Consider the following 21,999-nt stretch of genomic DNA (forward strand, 5'->3'; position numbering starts at 1 on the left):
TTCCCCAAGCCCTCATCAATTCCCTCTTCTCCTGGTCATGCCACCTACTTACTTACAGTGTCTATACACCAGCTCTGGTGGCCAGCCTGGGCTCTGGAGCCAGCTGTTTGGCTCAAATCCGGGCTCTGTCACTTTAATTCGAGTGTGGCCTTGGGCAAATTCCTCCACTTCACTAAGCAATTCACTGCTTACAACTGAATTCTCCCCTGCTCTTCATACTTCTGAAACTGGGACGCATCCTACAGTCAATTACCTTCCGGTTTCGTGGCCTGGAAGCAGTATTTTTAGTAGCACATAGAGAGTAGATGGTGTCTTAGATTTGAATGAACTGTAGAGCCAGCAATTTTCCTCTGGCGGTTATCACAAGGTTTAAAGGAGACAGCGTCTGTGAGCACCACGGTCGCCCATGCAAGGTGAGGCTGTTCATGTGTCCTGGTTCTCTGCACTGTCCTTCCTGGACGTGTCCAGCTCCCTCTCTGATCTCCTAGGACTCTTGCCTCTCAGCCAGGAATGACAAAACCTGACTGTCCTACAGAGGGCTCACTAAGTGCAGACCAAGCGAGTGCAAAATGATACAAGGCCACACACCATTCTGTTTGCAAACATGAGCTAACTAGTAAATTTAATCAGTAGCACAAGAGGATCAGAACATCTTTCACTTACCAGTATCTCATGAAGCAGCTGGAACGTATTCTTTAACTCATGGGGTGGAGCTGTTTCCAGCTGATTCTGAAATATTTTTTAAAAGCATAAAGATTCTATTGAGTCTTCAGAGGCAAGCCCATCAGAGTGGCCCACAACAGGGCTGGCCTCAAGCTCTATTTCTACCACTATCACTTGCCCTCATGGGGCCCCAGTTTGCCTGAATGCTAAACCTAGGACTAATGCAGTGTCTACGGACGGCAGCACTGTCCCCCTGGACTGTGACATTAGGGAGGAGAGAGGAAGAAAGGCAGAAAGGAAAGGAGGCCTTTTCAGTGAACAGGCCCAGGTATCTGTTTGTGTCATTCACACGTGTCCTACTCTGTTTTCCAGGACACGTGTTCCGCGGTGAGCATGCTAGGAGAGATGCATGTAAGACAAGTCAGCTTATGACATAGAAAACTCTGCTAAGATGCCCAAGGACCGCGTGAGGGTTCATAAGAGGCACGTGCTGTGCACTCAGTGGCCTCATGTGACTGTGGGTGATGGCACGGTGTTACAGCATTGCCCTTCTGAGGCACCAAAGCCGTCACAAAGGAGGCACCCCGAATCTTTACCCTCTGTGTGGTTAAGTCATACTTTCCCCCACTTCACGGATGAGAACCTCACCTAAGGTCATGTAATTGTGAAGTGTAAGAAGAGACACTCAACCACCTCTGATATGGGGCTGCAGGGGAAGAGGCTGAGGGCAGACACATTTTACTAAGACCCTGAACACACAGTCCCCGATCAGCCGCTGCCTGTAGTGACACTACATGTGTCACTATGACAAACCCCAGGGCAGGTACGAAGGCGTGGCAGAAACCCTCTGGGCAGGGACGACCACAAACGGAGTACATTCACAGAGAGAGGCCTGTGAGGACACATACCCAGGTGACAGTACTGATCCCTGGGGAAGGGCAGACAGGGCACAAGGTGGGTTGGTGGTGGTCTAAGTGGACTTTGGCTGTATCTGTGTGTTTTAATTTTTCACGCACACAAAAATACGCAGACAGGTATTATCCATGCAATTCAAAATTAAGGATGAAAAATTAAAAAACAAAAACCTAATAAAAGTATGTACAGGCTTAAAGGTTTTTCTGGTAGTACCTAGAAAGGCAGTGAACAACATGGTTCAGAGCAGAGCCCTGGAGCCAGACTGCTGACGGTCAAATCCCCACTCTGCCACTTATCAGCTGTGTGACACGGGGCAAGAGTCACTTACTCTGAGCCTTGGTTTCAAAGGTGAAATAGTGACGATGACACTATTTACATCATAGGACTACTTGGGAATTGAGTGAGGGGAATATGTACTCTGCCTAAACAGTGCTTGGTGCAGCGTATTTAAGAGTGATTATAACCTGAACAGTGCTTAGTGCAGTGTATGTAAGAGTGATTATAACACTGACCAAAGCTTCGTGATGAACTTTGTTGCTATTTCAGATGGTAAGAAAAACCTACTTTCTTTTTTTTTTTTTTTTTTTTAAATTTATTTGACAGACAGATCACAAGTATGCAGAGAGGCAGGCATAGGGGGAACGGTAAGCACTCTTCTTGCTGAGCAGAGAGCCCGACTCGGGGCTTGATCCCAAGACCCTGAGATCATGACCTGAGCCGAAGGCAGAGACCTCAACCCACTGACCCACCCAGGCGCCCGCTTACTTTCGATTTTAAAACGTTGCCTAGGAAAACAACCTGAAATTGGAAAGCCTTTTTACAAAATAATGGTCACCACAGCATATCATTAACTATAAAATATATTCTAAATGGTTAAAAATTAAGCCTGGTGCAAATGTGCCTCACTAGGAAGGGAATGGCTAAGTAAGTTATGGTACACAAGAAGATGACATATCCCCAGAGGTCACTTAGTGATAACGGGAAAATACTTAGAATGTCAAGTGAAAAAAGACACAGAATCAGAGAGACAGAAAATTCCAATCATGTTAAAATACACGCAGAGGAAATAAAGGGAGACCTGGGAGAATGTTCATAGTGACCATTAGTGATGTTGAGACTTGACATTCTTTTCCTTCTGTATTTTTTTTTAATGAGTCTATACTATTTTTATGATTAGGAAAAGCGACAGGTTATTAAAAGGAGCCCACTGCTTGGGAGCAAAGGAACACTTCCTTGGCATCTTGGTGGCTGGCTCTCGGCCGTTCCCAGGCCTCTCGCAGTCCTACCTTAATGAAGTGCAGCACGGTGAAGGAGAAGTGCTCATTACAGAAGCAGCAGTACACCACCATCTCGATGAGCGCCAAGAGCGAGCCGGTCAGCTCGCGCAAAGCAAACATTACCTAGTGAGGGAGCATAAAAGGACTCAAGTTTTCTTATGTCTCAGTTAATTGTCTACATGTTGTTTCTGATTTTACCTGAAATGTACTCAGACTTAAGATCTTCAACATCTCTTCAAAACAGGCTTTCTCTGACTAACTGCTAGGGGACAAAGTCCGTCTGAACAAAACCTGCAAATGTGCACCTTTTCCCCCCCGGGAGTCACTCTCATCTGATTTTCAAAGGTAAATGCCCCAAATGTACGCCCCCACACTACAGGAAAAGAAATCACAGATATATCGCAAAGGAAACTATGTTAAGCTAGTAAGACAGCACCGACATGATTAAAAAACCAGTGTGACACACGGCTCATCGGTTTATCCATGTAAATCAAGTTCTGGAAGAGAACTGGAGGATTAAGTTGTCAAGAACAGGTAGCTCTGGGCGGAAGGAGAGGGGACTCAGGCCGCAGATGGGCCGCATCGTGTGTGATGTGACGGAGGGCTGGGAGCAGCCCACTCCCACACTCCTGAGGTATACAAAACATGTGTGCTCTGGAGCTGTGGTATTCCGGGACCAGAGACACACACAAACATGGGGAACAAACTCCTGAGCCCTGGAGGGGAAATTTGCTGGGCTGGAGGTCCAATCCCTGCTCGCAGAGAGGATTAACAAAAATTCTCTTCAGCTGCTCATTTCTTTCTGACATATACACAGGAAGAAAAATTAATTTCAAAGACCCATTTCTTCTCTTATCATCAGAGTGACACACAAACTATTACAAGGGCCATTTCTCCTCAGGCAGACAATAATGAGAGGAAAAAGAGAAAGGCTCCAGAAGACCAAGTACATACCTCTAACAGGTAAGGCTTCCCTTCAGACAGGAACAACAAGGCCTCTACTTCCTCGTGGAGGGGCAGCAGAGGGCTGGAAGGGGCGACGCTAATGGGCGGCCGTTGTTTGAACATTCCAGGAGCTTTAGGAGACCAAAGAAACCAAGCCTGTCTCAGATGATGTTATTTCAAGAGAGAGAGACACCTACAAGGTGAAGCGGTTCTCTTGAGATGCACACACAGGGCGGCTTGGTACTTAGAGCCTGTTCCCTCAAGGCCTGGGGGAGGGGAAGTGGGCACGCGGACAGGAGGAAACGTGTACCCACTTCTCACAGTGTATGTCAGAGTTGTCAGCGTGACAATTTACACCTCCCAAGACAATCTTTCAAAGAAGATAAAGTATATATAATGTATGAAAGAAAATGACCAAATGCCTGTGAAGAGATGCTGGATGACATACCCATTGCTCTAACAACTGCCCTCACAGACCGGCCACCACCACCCACGCTAAGCAGAACTGACCCACAGGGAGGGGGTGAGCTGCCCCACGTGCTAGCAAACAAGGACTCGAACTCTGCCTTTCACAAACCTGGCTGCCCTCACGAGTCAGGTAGGCAGCCTTGTCTTTTTCAGGCTCAGGAGTCAGAGTGAAGGACGCATACTGCCTCACAGCCCGAAGGCTCCCCAGCCCTTAGAGAGTGAGGACGCATTTCCAGAGCAAACCAGTGCTCTGGGATTTCTCGGACATCTTCCCGGTCATGCCCCATGCACAGCTGCCACAGCTGCCGGTGGTCAGAGGCCTGCCTCACACACTGCGGCCTGTGCGAGCCATGAGCCTGGCTGCGCTCTGGCTTCCCTGTCTGTGGAGGGGGACCACGGCTCACAGGCTGGTGGAGGGGATTACACACAGAGCCCAGAGCTCCATGGAAAGGCACAGCACACAGAAAACTCTGGATACTTCCCAGCTGCCTGTTGTATTGTTATTGTTACTGCTGTTGCTGTTCTGACAAGGCCTCAGAACAGTAAAAAACATGCTACGCATGTAGATTAGGACACTGGATAAGCAGAGAGGTAACATGTTTCGACTGCACAAAATAAGGACTGAGCTGCTGGCTCTGGGGGACAAAAATGGAAAGGCACCAACTACATCTTGCTTTCAAACATGATTCAATGACATAAGCTACATCTGAATCCTCTTTAGCTTTACAAAGTTCTTTAATATTTTATCTGACTAATCCTCATTACACCTGGGGAATTATGTTTTTAGTACTTCCACTTCATACTGAGATTCAGGAAGGTCAGGTGGCTTCGTCAAGTTCACATTGCCAGGACACTCCAACCCACAGTTGGCTATTTTCCCCACTAGATTAGCCATGCCAGGTATGGTGATGAATGAACTCTAAATCAGCCTCTAATCCCAGAGTGTTTCTTTAAATATTTTTAAACATTTTTAAATATTTTATGTTTTTTGACTTTCTCTTGCAATGAACTAACAAAATAGAGTGAAATTTAAATGTATTAAATTCTGCATTTAATTAATGCAAATTAATTATTAATGCATTAAAACAAAAAATTTTGAGTATTCCTCAAATATCAAATAGCCAAATGGGAAGTAATATTCATTTAACTGGTAACATTATTAGTCTCCATGCATTATCGACAAATTCACTGTCTTCATTTTTCTGCTGGATAATGACATGTGAAAGCTCACCAACGTTCCTTTGGGAAGAGACATCTGAATGCAAAACCAGTAATGCCACCGTATTATGAAGATTCCCAAATTCTCGTGCTTGTGCTGAACTCCACCGACGAATCTGCCAACAGAGAAAATAGACTGGACATTAATGTTTTGGTCAGAAATAATATGAAAAGGAAGGGAAAGGTTGGGCTGGCTCATGCTATTTTGATTCTTTCTCAATGTCTGATAGTAAAAGAGATCAAAATAGAAGGAACTCATGGATTTTAGGCTAGCTATGGAGTGTTTTTTTCCTGCAGACACATTAACTTGTGTTCTAAAATATTTCCATTTCTGTATTCAATCTAGGTACTGAATGCTTCTGACGTGCTGGGTAACTTTGCTGTACCACAGTATGACAGGGAAACCCCGGGAGGCTGGGGAGCTGGTGCCTGGGCCCCCCTGTGCTAGTTACCATGCCAGGTAGATGTGGGTAACAGCACCTGATCTCTCCAGGCACCGGCAGAGATGACCTATCTGCCTACTTCCTGGCTTTGAGGACCCAATGAAACATGAAAAGGGAGAATCTTTTCCACATTACGTGTACTTCATAAAGGTAAAACAATATGGAGTATATAACACTATTAATGCCATTAAATCTTATTTAAATTATGATCAGTGTCAATCAACGTCCCAGAGCAGAAAGTGTGTGCAGTGAACAAAGACACTGTGAACTGCAATGCCCTACCAGTGCAGAGAGCATGCCGTGGCGGTAGCACTTGGTAACGCTGGAAAGGGCAACAGGCAGCACGATGGGAGGCTGATGGCAGCCCCGGGCAGCAAGGCTGCCATGCGTTACAGAGAGGGGAAAGCAGAGCTGGGTCTGAGTCCCTGCTCCACGACACTTCAGCTCTGTGACCTGACACAAGTCACTTCCCTTCTCTGAGCTCCGGTGCTTGCTTGGGATTGGAAAGGCAAATGCTTATCTTACTGAACTACAGCAGGCACGTGTGTAAAGTAACCAGCGTGCCTGATGTCTAAGGAGCTCCTTAGGCCTATGGAGCCCCATAGGCCGCGTGTGCCATCAGTGCATTGTCACCCTTTTCACAGTTCAATCACCCTGTTCACACTTCTGTTCACAAACAGAAGACACAAAGTGACAGGAGAAGCACGCCAGCACAGGAACTCCATGCCGGAGAGCAATCCTGGGATGCAGCTAGCCGCACACAACCTCCCTCTTGTGCTCTGGCTGTGGTGCTGTGCAGTGACAGGCCCCAGGAGGCCACACCGCTCTGCCTTGCAGCCCATCCTGCCCTGTTACGGGCTCCCCCACACCAGCCACCTCCGCTAGAACAGCGCAGCCTGCACTCCCCAAGGGCAGGTAAAGACCTTTGTGCCTCTCCTTCCCAAAGGCCTATGCAACCCCCTTGCTCAGAGTCCATCTTTCCTCCCTGGACACTTTTTGACTGATAGTCTCATTAGTCATTTCTGTGGTATCATCAGACTAACTTCGACTAGGAGGCTGTAAAAACAACCGAAGTCTGAAGAACTTTAAAAGCCACGTAGCACTGGCACCTGGACTCTTAGGGGATGACGTATGTTCACTGGCACAAAGAGAAACAACGAGGCACCAAAACCGTGGCTGTTGAACGGGGCCATGGAGCAGTGGCACTACCTGATTGTTCTGCCGGTTGGCCCCAAGGAGGAAGCTGGTCATGTGTCGCAGAGCAGAATGCCTCAGAAGAAGATCCCCAGCCCGGATACCTTGCTGTCACAAGATATCGACAAGGACAAGTTACAGATCTATCCAGACAAAAATTTGTATTAAAAACACAGTTAAATGAGAAGTTTTAAGGGGTCAATAAGTTTTTAAATGCTGTAATTTACATACAGAAAGTATGAGTTAAAATTCTGGAGTTTCAACAGCCTCACACTGCTTCACAGCAGGTGCCACACACGCACTGAGGCCCCAGCTCTGTGCAGCTTGGGCCTCAGCTACCACAGATGCCTCCCGCTGCCTGCGGTAACTACAGCTACCGTTCCAGAACTCTGGCAAGGCACACTACCCACAAATTAAGATTTTTAAGAAGAAACCCTCAGACGACCACATCTTTAAATCCAGTACTGACCAGTACAAATTTTTTCCATGTATAAAAAATTCCTTTAGACTAGAAATCTGCTATATTAGGAAAAGCTACTAGAGAAAAATCACTTACCTTTTGTACAAAAGTGTTGAATAGGAAAAAGTACTGAGCACAGTTTTTACAGTTTTCTGGGACATCTTTATCCAACAGAGCAAGTAGTACCTCCAGTAACTGATGAAGGCTTTTTAACTGGTTAGAAGAAAGATGAAATCACGTAAAGAAAAAGAATGTAAGGCAGGCATTTGTAACAGGGTTAATCGGAAGTAAATCACCGTAAGAACAAAAGTCAAGTCTGATTGATACAATCCAGTCTCAGATTCAGATGGATTTATGCTTTGGAGAGCAAAAAACAGAATCATTGCTTTTATCTTCCAGGGTAAGATTGGTACTGTAGAAACAGTTATGAGGATAGCCTAGTCTTGTTTTCTAGATTTCAGACTCAAGGGCTGACTCTATGGCTAACGGTCACACTTTTTGCAGACCCAATTTCTGTGTCTTAAAAGAAATCAGGGGGTTTAGAGGAAACACTTCTGAACCCCTCCCTCCGCTACGCTACTTCTTCACATAATCACAGATGCAAAGAATAAAGAACACAGACACAGGCATAGGGGCCAGAAATCAAGCCAATGGAGCAAATGGAGAGCAACAGCCTGACAGAATGACAACGGTAATATCAACTCAACCGTGAACTTACTTGAAAGCCCGCTGACGCCTCATGGAAAGCTTTGAAAAACATTTTATTTGTTTAGAAACCATTTTGGTTATCACAGTGCCTCTTCTTTCCCTCCCACCCCAACTGGTTTTGGACAAGTCCCTAGAAATTCATCTGTGACGGGAGAAGTAAGACCAGCTTACTACTCTGGTTAGTTCATCTCCCCTGAAGATGGTGTTCACAGACTTCTGAAGCAGTCCCATCCGTTCTGCCACACTCATTATAAATACAGGAAAACCCACGTTTACATAGCACCTCAATTTCAAAGTACTTCACAATATAAAGTGGGTGGCCAGAGGCACCATTTCCATGATGGGGGGAAAATAGACATAAAATACATCTGCTGGAGAGGAGACAGAATTCACTGAGGCAATGGCTTGCATGCTTCTGTCCTCCACCACTCCTTTCCCTTTCTAGCACCTGTGCTCTTGCCTCTAGAGGTTGGCGGACTACTATGCCATAGCCTGACCCCATCTCTAGGGAGACTGCACTAATTCTGCTTTTATCCTCTATTTGGGTTGGCACATGGGAGGAAGGAGGACAGTTAGAGGCCCTTATGTTAAATATTTTAGAAAAGCTCCATGGGGATTTTTCAGAGCAATGGTATCCGAACTGTCCTAAGGGCCATGACCGATTTTATATATTCTGCATCCAGGTAAGCTGAAGTTTGAAAAATGGTTCTGCTGTTTCAGCTGATTGAAAACCAGTGCCTTAGGCCAAACGTCAGCATCTTTACAATTCCTGGAATTGAGACACCGTCTTCTTCTAGGCCCTCTCTAAAGGGCGTATTTGACCTCCTTGTTCACTCTGGGCTGAGCAAAGCTCCTGTGGCTATCTGGTCTAACAGTGACTGCTGGGTTGGGCAATGCTGATGGGTGCCCGCTACTGTAACTGGGTTACATCCTTTTTTATGGGCTTGCTCAAGGTTGAACAGCAGAGTAACACCTGGATCTGAAGCAATTCCTAGAATTTGTGTTTAGTTCACTGAGACACACTGCCAAGGTCTACAAGGAGCCAATCAGATCTGCAAAAAACATTTTTCAAAGTTTTCCATGTAGTGTCAGCTGTTTGAAACAGCAAACTTGGGAAGAAGTGCTCTATTGTTAGGACTTAATAACAGATTGAATAATCAGACTTACAGTATATGTCATTTATTTCCCTAAGACTAAAATTTCAGGGGACTGAGGATAGTAATAAATACCATGGTTTGTTTTCACATGTGTGGAACTGTGAATCAGAAAATAAACTGCAGAAAATAGAATTAGGAAGAAGAAATTCAGAAGAACGGGAACAAAGCCTAGGGAGTAATAGAGATCGATGAAGAAACTATCTTGGCGGCTGTTCCCGGATGGACAGCACTATTTGGTTTGGGGGCCGATTGATGGACTTGTATCATGCAAATAGCTTAGTAGCAAAGAGACAAAGCCAAGTGAGGTTCAAAATGTCTACTGGGCTAGCCCAGAGTCTCCAGACTCACATTAATCTCAGTTCAGTGAAATCTAACACAGACTCTTCATAGAAGACTCTGAAAAAGGAGTGCTCTAGAAAATCCTGAAGCAGACCAGAGCAGACCTAACCTCCTAGCCTACCCTGACTCCTGGGATAGGAGGCGGCAAGGACAACATGCCTTCTACCCTGGCATTTATCAGAAAGGCAGTCCACGGGAGGTACATTCTGGGTGGCAAAATTATCCTAGGTGCTCTCTCTTACTATATAATATGCAATTCAGAACACTTGGTAGGAAAAGAATATATAAATAACATCCAAGAAATGAGACCGACCTTATCCTGATACAACAAGGCACTGTCTAGGGTTTTCTCCAGAATGGTGGCCACAGCAACTCGCACTTCTCTCACACTGCACTCCAGCAAGAAAATCCTAAAATACAGAGACAGAAAAGATGCACACTGAGAAAGCAAAATGGATTTCCATAAGCCAGCTTCCCATGACCAGCCTACCTACTATTCAAGACACAAAATCCCTCCAAGACTTTGAGTCAAGCTTCCTGAGAGCTTTGGGACACACTCACAGGCTACTATGATGGAGGGAGAAGGCCAAACAGGAAAATCCAGACCTTGGGACCCTGAAAAGCAGATTTCCCCCCTTTTCATAAAATGAGCATCTGTATAAATCTAGTGGGGTTAACCAGATAAATGGAAATAAAGAGATGAAAGCAAAGAACCTAAAATGTAACAAATTCTGTTCACTCTGTCTCTCCCAGGGGATCCCTACCTTCCCTTTGAATTTCTCAGAGTAAGATACTAAAGCTTGCAGTCAGGTGAGCCCTTCCTACTCTACCCATGCACCAGTATTTCTACCCTTTCCCTTTGCTCTCCCTCCCCAGGCCTAAACCCTAACCAAGCATTTGCAGCCCAAGAGGTCCCACTTTCCTCCTTTCTTCATCTATGATGGTGATGACCACAGCAGTCAAGGCTGATCAGGTGCTTCCGTGATCTCCAGCACTGCACACAAACTACCCGCCCAGCAGGGAGAGGAGTCACTGGGAGAGGAGCCCTGTGGGAGGGGAGGGGAGCAGAGTGGTGGGGGAGGTGCCTCCTATGCAGAGGGACCTGGTCTGGCTGGAGAGGGGTGTGGTCAGGCAGAAGCGCTACTCTGGGGTGTGGGGTGTGTGGCGTGGGAGTGCCCCCAGAGCCTTCTCCAGAGTCAGCCTTTCTTGTTTGCTTCCTAGGCTCACTTGGACCTGATAACCCACACTGTTATCAGTGAAGTGAAAACCCACCTCACTTTTCACCCATTTCTTGACAGAAAGTTCTCATTATTCTGCATGAAAGATTTAAATACAGCCGAGTTCTGATGACCATGTCCTCCAGGTGCCAGCAGCAAGCTGTGCAGGTCCCCCTTTGAGGGCAGCACTGGCATTTCCTTCCTGCCCTCTGTGGGGTACGCAGAGAGTGGAGTTGAGATCACTCTGCTTGCTGCTCAGTCCCTGTAACCACTAATGCTACCGATTAGTGACCCAATTTGCACCAGACTGACAAGGCTGTGTTCAAAATCTCCTAAGACTCTAGGGACAATTACAAGAAAGAGAGAGATAACAAGTGTGCCTGTAATATTTGCTCTAGAGGCTTGATTCAGGTACAACTCTTTCAGAGACTATCTCCAGGGGCTGCTCTACATTTTCCTATCACAGACACTCGGAGGCACTATGGGAATACAGACAATTCCAGATTGTGGGGAGTTCTACATGGCAAATGACAAGTCAGCTCCTCAAAAAAATGGTGGACAAAAAGGGAGGTGGTGGAGGAAAGGAACAATTACAGATTACAAAAGTCTTGAGAGACATATACAAACAATACTACACGTGGAGCTTCTTTGGGTCCTGATGTGTACATATGCAGTGCTAAAGTGAACTTTTTTGAGATACCTGCAGAAATCTGAATATTGACTGGGTTTAGGATAATATGAAGGAAATATTTTTGTTTAGTGTGATCATGGTAGAGTGCTTAGTTACAAAAAAACTACCTTTAGAGATATATGCAAGAAGATTTATAGTGAAATTATATGATGTCTGAGACTTACTTTACAATACTTGAGGGGAAAAGGGACACCCAGGTGGCTCAGTTGATTGAGCATCCAATCTTGATTTTGGCTCGGGTCATGGTCTCCGGGTCGTGGGACTGAGCCCCCTGGTAAGCTCTGCACTCAGTGGGGGGAATCTGCTTGGGATTCTCGCTCCCCCCTCCCTCTGTTGCCCCCCAACCCCTGACTCTCATGCACACACGTGCTCTCTCTCAAATAAATAAATCTTTTTTTTTAAAAAAAAAAAAAGTATGGGTGCCTGGATGGCTCAGTGGGTTAAAGCCTCTGCCTTCGGCTCAGGTCATGATCCCAGGGTCCTGGGATCGAGCCCCACATCGGGCTCTCTGCTCAGCAGGGAGCCTGCTTCTTCCTCTCTCTGCCTGCCTCTCTGCCTACTTGGGACCTCTGTCAAATAAATAAATAAAATATTTTTTAAAAAACGGTGCAAAAGCGTTAAAAGAAAAGTAAAATATTTGAGAGGAAAAAAAAAAAGCAGGCCTTTGAGTGAGTGGTGGGTACTGGGAGGGGCAACAAGATGGGCAAAGTGCTAGTAACCTGACCTGGGAAGAGGTAGAGAACCGGGTTCTCATTCTGGCTACTTGGCTGTATGTTTAAACCTCTTTCACAATAAAAACTTTTTAAAAGACGTAAAATATTTTTTGCTCAGTAGTTTTAATTTCTTCAGATAGTTTTTCAAGCAATACTTAGTACTAATTCAAATTTTTACAATTATGGTTACATTTAAGCATTGCCTAAAAAAGGACTACACTGAGAGGCTCTAATCCAAGAGCACTCTCTTCACATTGTTACTTCAGTAGTAATGATGATAACCTAAGCTATCTTAAAAATTGTAAAGAAGTCATTAAATATAAAATTATAAAATATAAAATCAAGATGATGATGACAAACTGAAGGTGATTAAGAGATAAAAATATAATAAACTCTCTCAGGAAGGATTCAAATTGGTAATTCATTGGGATTCTTAACCATGAGGAACGCTAAGAAACCAAACATAGTCCCAAAGGAGTCACCAAGTTCCTCTGGAGATACTTAAAGGCAAGTCTAGTTGTTATAAGGGAATAAACTAAGTATTTGCCCTACTTCCTACTATTGGAAAGAGGCTGGAATTACACTGGAAATATGGGGGAAAAGTTGCCTTCTGATGCAAACTCTTAAGGGATAGGCACACAGAACACTTCACAGACATATTGCTTGCTCTCTTTATGAATGATAAAGAGAACACATGATATGATACACACTCATACACAAACGTTGGAGTGCTTACTATGGTGCCAGGCTCTTTGTGTACAAAAGGAAAACCAAGCAGACTTAGCTTCTGCCCACAAGAAGCCAGCGTTTAGTGAAGGGACAGTCAAACAGCACAGCAGGCCAGCTGCGCAGACTGGCTTTAGAGGACATCGTCAGGAGGGAACAGCATCTCTGACATCTGAAGGGTAAGGAAGGGCTTACTATATACAGGACTGGCTGGGAGAATGTTCCAGATAGAGGGAGTAAAGGTGCAAGGGTCTTTAGGCAAGAAAACAAAGCTTAGTGTGTTTCAAGTATCAATAAGCCCATGTGAAGAAAGTGAAACAAGACCATATTCAAGGCCTTGTCGGTTATGGTAGAGACTGGGGATTTTATTAGAAGTGTGACAGGGATCCACTGAAGAATTTTCAAGCAGAGAAGTAATGCGATACAGTTTGTTAAAAAACAAAACAAAACAAAACACTTTTGTTGCTGTTATGAGGTAGATTAGAGAAAGAAATGGAGAATTAAAGTAGGCAAATGAGTGTCTGGAGCTCAGTCCTAGAGATGAGAGGAACATGGGACCAAGAGTTTCGATGAGCTCTCTAACGTGGAACCAAACTGTGAGCTCCCTGTGGAAGCGGCCTGTATTTCTGACTTCCCTGTTGCGCAAGTTGAGAGATACCAGAGGTATCTACAGGGGATGGAAGTACTTGATAGAAAATGCTACAAGATAAAGATGCAGGAATGACAGCTGATAAAGGGTTTGCTTATGTAGAGACTCCTTTTGAGCAGAGAGGACACTTCCTCCAGAATCACAGGAGGAAGAGATGAGAACAGGCTCTGATGCACCAGGCCTAGAGGTCTGCTCATCTGTGACTGGTACCTTCTCCGGGAAGTCTGAGGCAAGGTCCTTAACTGGAGGTGGGGTGTGTTGGCATGGCAGGCGAGAGGGGTGAGGAGGTAGAGCGGGGGCAGGGTGAAGGAAGAGCCTAATGGGGACAAAGGACACTGAGATCATGGGTGTCCCTACATGAACGCTGAACTCGTCAAGGACGAGAGGGGCCAACCTGACAAGGATGACTGGGAGTAGGGTGTAAACATCCATAGTGACTGATCATCCTGACTTTTTGCCAGAAAAAGCAAATTATTTTTTATTATAGGTATGTAGGTAAATTTACCACCATAGGTATTACAGTATCAGTAAGTTTTTGATAAATAATATTTTTGCCAGAGTCCAAATACAGACAATACTGTGGTACTACTGTGTAGTAATGCCATTGGAGTGTGAGTCCCTGAGGGAGGGGGCACATGTTCGGGAATCTCTTGGGCCGCGGCAGGAGTTCAGGCCATGCTTGCCTGTGAGCCCGTGGTTATGTGTACACATGCTCTCCTCACACACAATGAATGCTTATAGTCCAAAGGAGAAGGTTTTCGAAAAAATGATTTTAGAGTGACCTGAAAAATTTCCTCACACTTCAAGAGAAAACAGTTCAAAACTGACTCCAATCTGAAAAGTAATTTCAAATAGAAATAAAAACAATTATAAGAAACAGCAGCTCTAAGTCACCAGAAGAGATAGAGATTTCTTTTAATTAATTAAAAGATCTTGACACTTACTTTATTAATTCTCGCCCTTCAGAACTAATAAAATATTCGACTAGCCACTGACAAGCATCAAAACTTTTGGAAAGTAACGCTTCAATAGTGGCAATCCATTCTTCAGTATCGACCCTTTAAAAAAGCAAAGACAGACACGTAAGGAGCACGGCCCCAGCGAATAAGCCTGTGGAGTGTCACTGTGGTTTAACCTGTTCCAGGGAGGTGGGGTACAGGGTAAGCTGAACACCCGATGGCCACTGACTAACATGGATCTGCGGGGCCCACAAGCCAGGGCTCTGCGTTCTTTCCCTTCTCCTGCCTCACCTCCCCACAAAAGAGTGTGAAGAAGGCTCAAGTCTTAGACTTTAACTTTTATCTTCAGTTGTTCTTCAAACAACTGCAATCAGGAAAGCTGCCTGACTGTGGCATTTTGTGTTGCTTAACTAAGTTACAAGTGTAAAATGCCCACTTTCAGAATAGGTACTACATCCACATTTTTATACTTCATTGTTATAATCATTAATATCCTCATGGAATAAAAACATCTGGGCAGACAAATAGGTGTCATGGCTATAATACCTGGGACTTCCCATAACACCCCTCCATTCTCTCGTGCCCCCAAAAGGTGAATATAACCAAGATGAAAATAGCCTGCAATGCACAGACAATGGCGTGAGTCAATTTCACAACAGAAGTAATGACATTTCTTTAGTCCTATGCCAGACGTTAAAAGATAAAGGAACATACGATGTCTTCTTTTCCAATTAAATAATAAAGATCAATGTCATTTAATACAACTTTTTACACCTAAAAATGAAGTTGCTATTCTATTTGTTTCTTCTCAAGTGTCTCTTGACTGCAAAGTCTTTCCCCAAGTCCCTCACCTCTAGCGAAGTTCCCTGCACTAGGCTCGCTGAGCTGTCCCTGCCTTCCTCACCCCGAGTCTCTGCCTGCTCTGGGCTCCTGCTCCAGCCAGCGTGCAGCCACTCACCCGTCACCCGCTTATTAACACAGCACCTCTGCACCCGCAACCTACAATGTGTTGGGCACCTTCCAGGTGCTGAAGACAGAAACCGTTCAAAAACCCTCCACCATAGCCCACTGAACACAGTCCCAAGTCCCCTCTGTGGTAATCAGGACCCTCAATTCCAAACCCCACATCTGACCTCACTTCCAGTGAGTTCCTACATGTATAAACAAAACACTAGTCATTCACGGTTCTTTAGGCAAGTCTTGTTCGCTTCTCAGATTTTCCCCTTTCACCCAGACTGGTCCCTCCATTTCTGTTTTCACCTTTCAAAATCCTGAGACTGTCACTCTCTTTGACACCTACCCCATACCCATCTGGATATGATTTTGCCCAATTCCTAAAGATGTCTAGCATTTATGCCTTGCCTTTTCTGCTTTATCTATCCTTCCTATGAGATTAGAAATTCCTTCAAGATAGGAACCATGCCTTAATCACCTGAGTCTATCAGGTAGGTGCCCTCACAATGCTCTGAATTCATAAATTCTATTTTAATTGAATTCACTGGTGCCTTTTGCCACAACAGACTATCAAAACATATCATTTCTCACCTGAGTTTTTTCTTTGTCCGTAGGTAAGTTTGAAAAAGGAACTGAATAGCAAGCTGTAAGCTCACCTTTGCCATGCAAGGATAATATGGATGCTTTAATTTAGTCTGAGAGAGAGGGAGAAAAGAGAGGCTATTTTTCACTGATGTTTTATTGATTACTAAATGTTATGAGTTGAATAATGATACATAATTAATATTACTAAGAAAAATCTAGCCAGCGTACTATAGAAAGTGCCCCATTCAAATTTTTTAAAAGGGTAAGAAAAGACTTCCTCTTCTTTTCTTTTATGAAGCCTTCTCAAAATAGAAACGTTAGGCCATGGACATGTTATAGGTAACCTGTCAGCAGACTAAGAAACTTCCCCCTTACTGGCAAATTGTAATCATGGTACTCAAGAAACAGAAGTACTTGAAAGTTCATCTTGAGTCTGGTAAAGTCTGATGACAAATAGGACAAACTGATGTCTACAGAGCACAACATTCATTGACCTCATCTTGTGGCTATTCTCAGATTCTTTACAAAACTGAAGAGCACTTTAAAAGGCCAGAATATGGAAACCCACGCCCATTCACAATCTGCAGGACACATTCTGAGCACTGCCTGTATTTTAACATCACCCCAGAAGTGACATATTTGTGCAAACATTCTGGGCCTCTAATCTGAGGGGGAGGATGAGTCACTGAATGCTTGAGCTGACAGTTAACGAGGCTCCTTTCTTAGTCCTCTACTGAGAAGCCAACTAGTACTTACAGCATTCAATGATGCTAAAGACAAAACAAAACTGAAATAATCACTACTGTACACATCTCTATTCTTCATAAACTTGAGGTTTTCATCTCTCACCATCTACAAAAGAAAATTAGTAATTATTTTTAAGAAACAGGGCAAAATATTCAGTATGTGGAAGACATTTTTGTTGATATGTTAGGTAAAAAGGGTTTTTTAAAAAATATTAGGTTAGAAGGGTTCACAAGAACCCTTTTCTTGAGCTTTGAAATTTTAAAAAAGGAGAGAGGAAAATCTTCCTTTCAAACACAAGAAGCTGAAATAAGGTAAATTATTCTTTATCAAACCAAACTCTTCTGGGAAACTTTAGAAAACCACCATGTAAAGGACAAGTGAATTCAAACCTGCTATTTTGGGTTGAGGGGCAAACAGAGCTTTTCCAAGTACAACTAACTCAATGTTTTCCTTACACTGGAGAGCTTAATTCTTCTCTCTAAACAAAAAACTGCATACTTTTCTTAAATTCTCTGGTTCTGGTTACTCAGCTTTTGATTACTTAGTGTACAAAGACTTGACTGGATAGTTGTACAGTGCTGAATTTAAATCCTGGCTCTGTGACACTGGCAGGTCACTTCTCCTTTTCCGAGCTCACTCTTTCCCTCTTAAAAAAATGCGTGTAAAACCTGCTACTCCACAAGAATGTTTTAAGAATTAAGAATTTGTTTACAGCATGTAGCAGAGTAGATATTCAATAACTGATGGTCATCACTGTCACAATAGTTTTCCCCAAAGGAATGAACCCTATATTTCAGCCGTGTGTGTCTTTAGTGCTCACGCCCTCCCACGTGTCTATCTGTGACACCCTCCAGTCACACGGCAGGCTGGCGACAGTGCCGGCCACCTCGAGTCTGTGGTCACCTCTGTGACCTGGTATAAGACACTCGTGGCACAAGGTGGTTAGGACAAGGCACTTGAGATCCAACCAAGTCCACGAGGAGGCCAGCAGGAACACATCTGGACCTCTGAGGTGGATTTTGACTTTTATCTGAATTTTTCTCCTTTAGAATTTTCTATATGGTTCTTACCTGGTATATTCGCACAGGCATTTTCTCCACAAACAGTCCTTTCTTCTCGCCTTTTTTAACCAGCTTGGTTAGAATAGAGAGCCGGTCATTATTAGGCCTGTGGGGCCGGGGAGAGGACTGTGGTGAAATCTCTGGAGAAGATGGCGCAGACCTAAGGATGGAATCAGAAAATAGTCTGGTGTAGAGCAGACAGACTTATGTAACAAGGCACTAGACTTGGCAATAAACCGCATACTTTCCAAATCCAATATAGGAAAATGCAAATTTATAGACAACAGGACCTTAAAAAAACCAACAACACTGGCAGTGCTGGCCAAGTGCGACACTTTGGACATAAAGTGTACCCAATAAGTGCTGAGAGTAGAAAAAAATGGCAATGCTAGAATGAAATCATTTATATACATGTTTCTAAATACCAAGTAACTTCTTACTAAGGAATCATAAACAGGTGGCAATAAGAAAAGGGGAAGAGGTATTTACTTACTTTCTTTTTAGAAATTCTCTCTAGCTTGTTTAACAAATTATTTTAAAATGCCAAACAGTATATTCAGGATTATAATGATCGCCTGCTGAAATGGTGCAGTGAATTATGCGGAAGAGAAACTCACAGAGAGAGATCCTCGGCTTCCTGCCGGACGACGCTGACCCGGCTTTTCTTTGGTAACACTGGGGAGTTCTGATCAGAGACCCTTTGGTAAAAGAGCATATAGGCATTCCAGTATCTTCGGCGTACGTCAGTATATGGGTTTGCTTTATAACAAGATAGAAAGAAATCTTTGTAAATAAAAAATGTTTTCTTGTCTTCACAATTTAAAATAAAGTAAAGGACCTACAAATAAAGCAAGTACTTACAAAATTTAAAAGCAAAATGTAAGTAAAATGTCTTTTTACCAGTAATACTATTTAGAATCACTTGAAAGGTGATATAGAGGAATAGGAAGAAAGCTGTATGGTAATGGGGTAAAGAAGGTAAACATTCCTAGGCAAGTCTAAATTTAACCAAAATGCAGATTAACATTTAAAATAAATTCTGTGACACAGGATGGGATTATAATTGGCCTCACTTAACCAATTCTGTATAGGACAGCCAAATCTAGGTAAGTTTTGGCAATGATACTATCTTTAACCATTAACTATCTGTAGCCAAAAGTAACTACTCTACACAAAAGACTACCTTGGTATGGTATCAAAATCTAATATAGTGGATATAATACAAGTACAATTTTTAAAAAATTTTAATTGAAGTGTAGTTGACATATACTATTAGTTTCAGGTACATAACACAATGATTTGACAATCAGGTACACTATGAAATGCTCCCCATGGTAAGTGTCATTACCATCTGTAGCCACACAACCTTATTACAGTATTATTGACTATACTTCCTATGCCTACTTTCCATCCTTGTGACTTACTTATTTTCTACCTAGAAGTCTGTTCCTCTTAAGTCCCTTCACCTATTTCCCCTGTTCTCCTCTGACCCAAACACAGAAATTTTTAAATGCCCCTAGAGTACTACAAAATCAGGTTTCAGAAACGCTCACATCTCTAAAAAGGTCTTCCCCTCACCCCCAAGTAGCAAATTCCAATTGGATTCTCTGAGGTCCTTTTCCTCATAGTCTTTCTTCTGGGGGCGGTGGCTGGAGAGAGAAAGACTGTTTTGCCATACTGCATAAACACGGTTTGAAAACCCAGGTGTTAGGGATGTCTTCTGTAATTAATTGTGCCTCTATGTAAGTGAAAAGGAAATTTGAGAATTTTAGTGGACAACTACTTCTTCTGAAATGATTTTTAACGTTGAAATTTTGCATTCATTAGTTACTCTCTGATACTTGTTTCTTCCTCTTAACTTACTCTATCACCTGTCCTCTGGGGGCTGCTGTAAGGAAATAGTTTCAAAACATTTTGTAAGCAGCCTCAGTATTTTCTCTCTGGCTATCAAGGAGTTTGTGGATCTATATAGCTAGAACAATGGTGTGTAAAAATAAAAGAATTACATTTTATGTTAAGAATACTACTTCCAATCTGACAGAAAACCTTAAGTTAACGGGAAACATCCATTTGTAAATACTTACTTTGATCATAAACTTTTGGTCTGTATTCTCCTCCAAAGCATTCATACTCCAGGGTCTCATCATTTAGGTCGAATTCCTCTATGACTGTGTCATTAAACTTGTACCACTTTCCTTTTCCACACCCTCTGGAGCCCACAGAGGAAACAAACGTTATGAGATTAAAAGCCAACATCTTCCTCCCCAGCCTTTATTTCTAGGTATTGTCTACACATACAGAGGATGACTACTATTAGAAAATACTCAAGAAAAAAACGTAAGCTTCTAAAACAACTTTTCCAACTAAAGAGGTAAACAGTTACAGTACATTTTAAAAATCCAACATGAAATACACCAAAGAGCAATGCAAAAGCTTCTCTACACTATACTCGGAGGCAAGGATGGTCAGAGCAGGGCAGGGGGAGCAAAGGAGGGACAGAGGACGGCAGGAGGAATGGAGAAGGGACACAGGAATGCAGAGGAAGTGGAGGTAGGACTACTGGAAGGCAGGAGGAGGAAGTGGCGTGAGACCCTCTTACCGCCTGTCCTTAATGAAGGAATAGTAGTGACCCGCGTGGGCCTGTCCACTGTGGACAATGACACCGACAAGTTCATAGTTTTCGGTGAGGGCAACTTTTTTTCGTGGGGATCCTCCACCTCCCTGGTCCATACTTCGCCCGTTTTCACCAACTTCAGAAGATGAATCTTGGCGAGCCATTCCTGAAACTGTGTAAGGCTCCATGTTTAGCATCCAGGGAAACTATTTAAAAGCAAAAAGACCACATTAATGTTGATGAGTAACACAGACAGCAGTACCCCATTAAGTCAGATTCAAATAAGAGGGCTGTTTTCCTAATTCTAGCTAGGCCCGCCTCCGCACTCTGGCCAGGAGGACTTCTAGAGAGGAGGGCTGTTCCCAGATCTGCTTGTCCAGCGGCAGCAGCTGCTTAAGACAAGGGGCCCTATACTCCTCTGAATGCTGAGACCACAGCCTTTCACAGTAGAGATGGAAATTAAACATGTAAAAAGTAAACAGCAGAAAGGAGAGGTCATGGTTGTAAGGTATTTTGGGGGGAATGAAAAGAAGTTACCCTTATCTGTTCATCATATTTAATGGAGCGTCCACTCTCCCAGTCAAATCCAAATCTCATTAGATGAATTACCAAGACGCTAGGTAAAGACTTAATGCAGGTCCTTTTCACGGTTATTCTCTAAAGAAAAGCAAAACCCAATTATCTCCATGGAGGAAATAAAACAGCCAAATCATATAAAGGTCAGAGATTTCCATGGGCTTCTCCTGCCCAGGTAAAAACAGATAACAACACAATTTAATGGGAACAACACTAGAAGCTTAATATTGTCCTCAGATAAAACACAAACAAATAACAAATTAATCTTGTTTTCTAAAAAAAAGGCAAATGTAATACCTTTTCTTTACACTTTTCACAGTAATATGCATTACTGCCCTCTAGAACTTCTCCTCTAACAAACTGGTCCAAAGAAATTTCCAAGCTCTGACATGAAGTAACTCCAAGATTGAGAGCCATGAAAGCTTCCTCACGCTCATATCTGGTTAGGAAATCACAGGAAAAACATAATCAAACAGTGGAATGTAAAGGTCTTGAAATTATCACAATACCAGAGACTGTACACAGAACTACATTCATAACCAGTGAAATTAATCCACACTGCCAAATAAAGAAGCCAATTTTTGATGATGAGAAATTCCTTAAAAAATCATGATTTTCAGCAAAGAATTTTAGAAGTCAAAAGCAGAGAAACTTAATTCAATAAACATTTACAGGTCCACTTAGAGAGAGATCTGTAAGTCTCTCAACAATGCAAAATTC

The 21,999-nt window shown here is 43.4% G+C and overlaps 1 protein-coding gene across 3 annotated transcripts in view; it reads right to left on the reverse strand.

The window, feature by feature from the left end:
• USP24 (ubiquitin specific peptidase 24) overlaps positions 1-21,999 on the reverse strand; it is a 138,280-nt gene that overhangs the window by 11,130 nt on the left and 105,151 nt on the right. For all 3 annotated transcript variants that reach the window (XM_082688546.1, XM_082688545.1, XM_082688544.1), the window contains exons 47-62: positions 21,577-21,718; positions 21,241-21,360; positions 20,689-20,909; positions 20,174-20,298; positions 18,707-18,848; positions 18,099-18,249; positions 17,038-17,133; positions 16,288-16,391; positions 14,728-14,841; positions 10,101-10,197; positions 7,680-7,796; positions 7,139-7,231; positions 5,500-5,602; positions 3,810-3,931; positions 2,865-2,978; positions 664-729 (exon numbers count right to left, since the gene is read on the reverse strand). In XM_082688546.1, coding sequence (XP_082544672.1) covers positions 664-729; positions 2,865-2,978; positions 3,810-3,931; positions 5,500-5,602; positions 7,139-7,231; positions 7,680-7,796; positions 10,101-10,197; positions 14,728-14,841; positions 16,288-16,391; positions 17,038-17,133; positions 18,099-18,249; positions 18,707-18,848; positions 20,174-20,298; positions 20,689-20,909; positions 21,241-21,360; positions 21,577-21,718 — 1,927 coding nt within the window. The remainder of the gene's footprint in view (positions 1-663; positions 730-2,864; positions 2,979-3,809; positions 3,932-5,499; positions 5,603-7,138; positions 7,232-7,679; positions 7,797-10,100; positions 10,198-14,727; positions 14,842-16,287; positions 16,392-17,037; positions 17,134-18,098; positions 18,250-18,706; positions 18,849-20,173; positions 20,299-20,688; positions 20,910-21,240; positions 21,361-21,576; positions 21,719-21,999) is intronic.

The sequence above is a fragment of the Mustela nivalis genome (genome assembly GCF_964662115.1).
Source record: "Mustela nivalis genome assembly, chromosome: 10".
In the NCBI taxonomy this organism is placed as follows: domain Eukaryota; kingdom Metazoa; phylum Chordata; class Mammalia; order Carnivora; family Mustelidae; genus Mustela; species Mustela nivalis.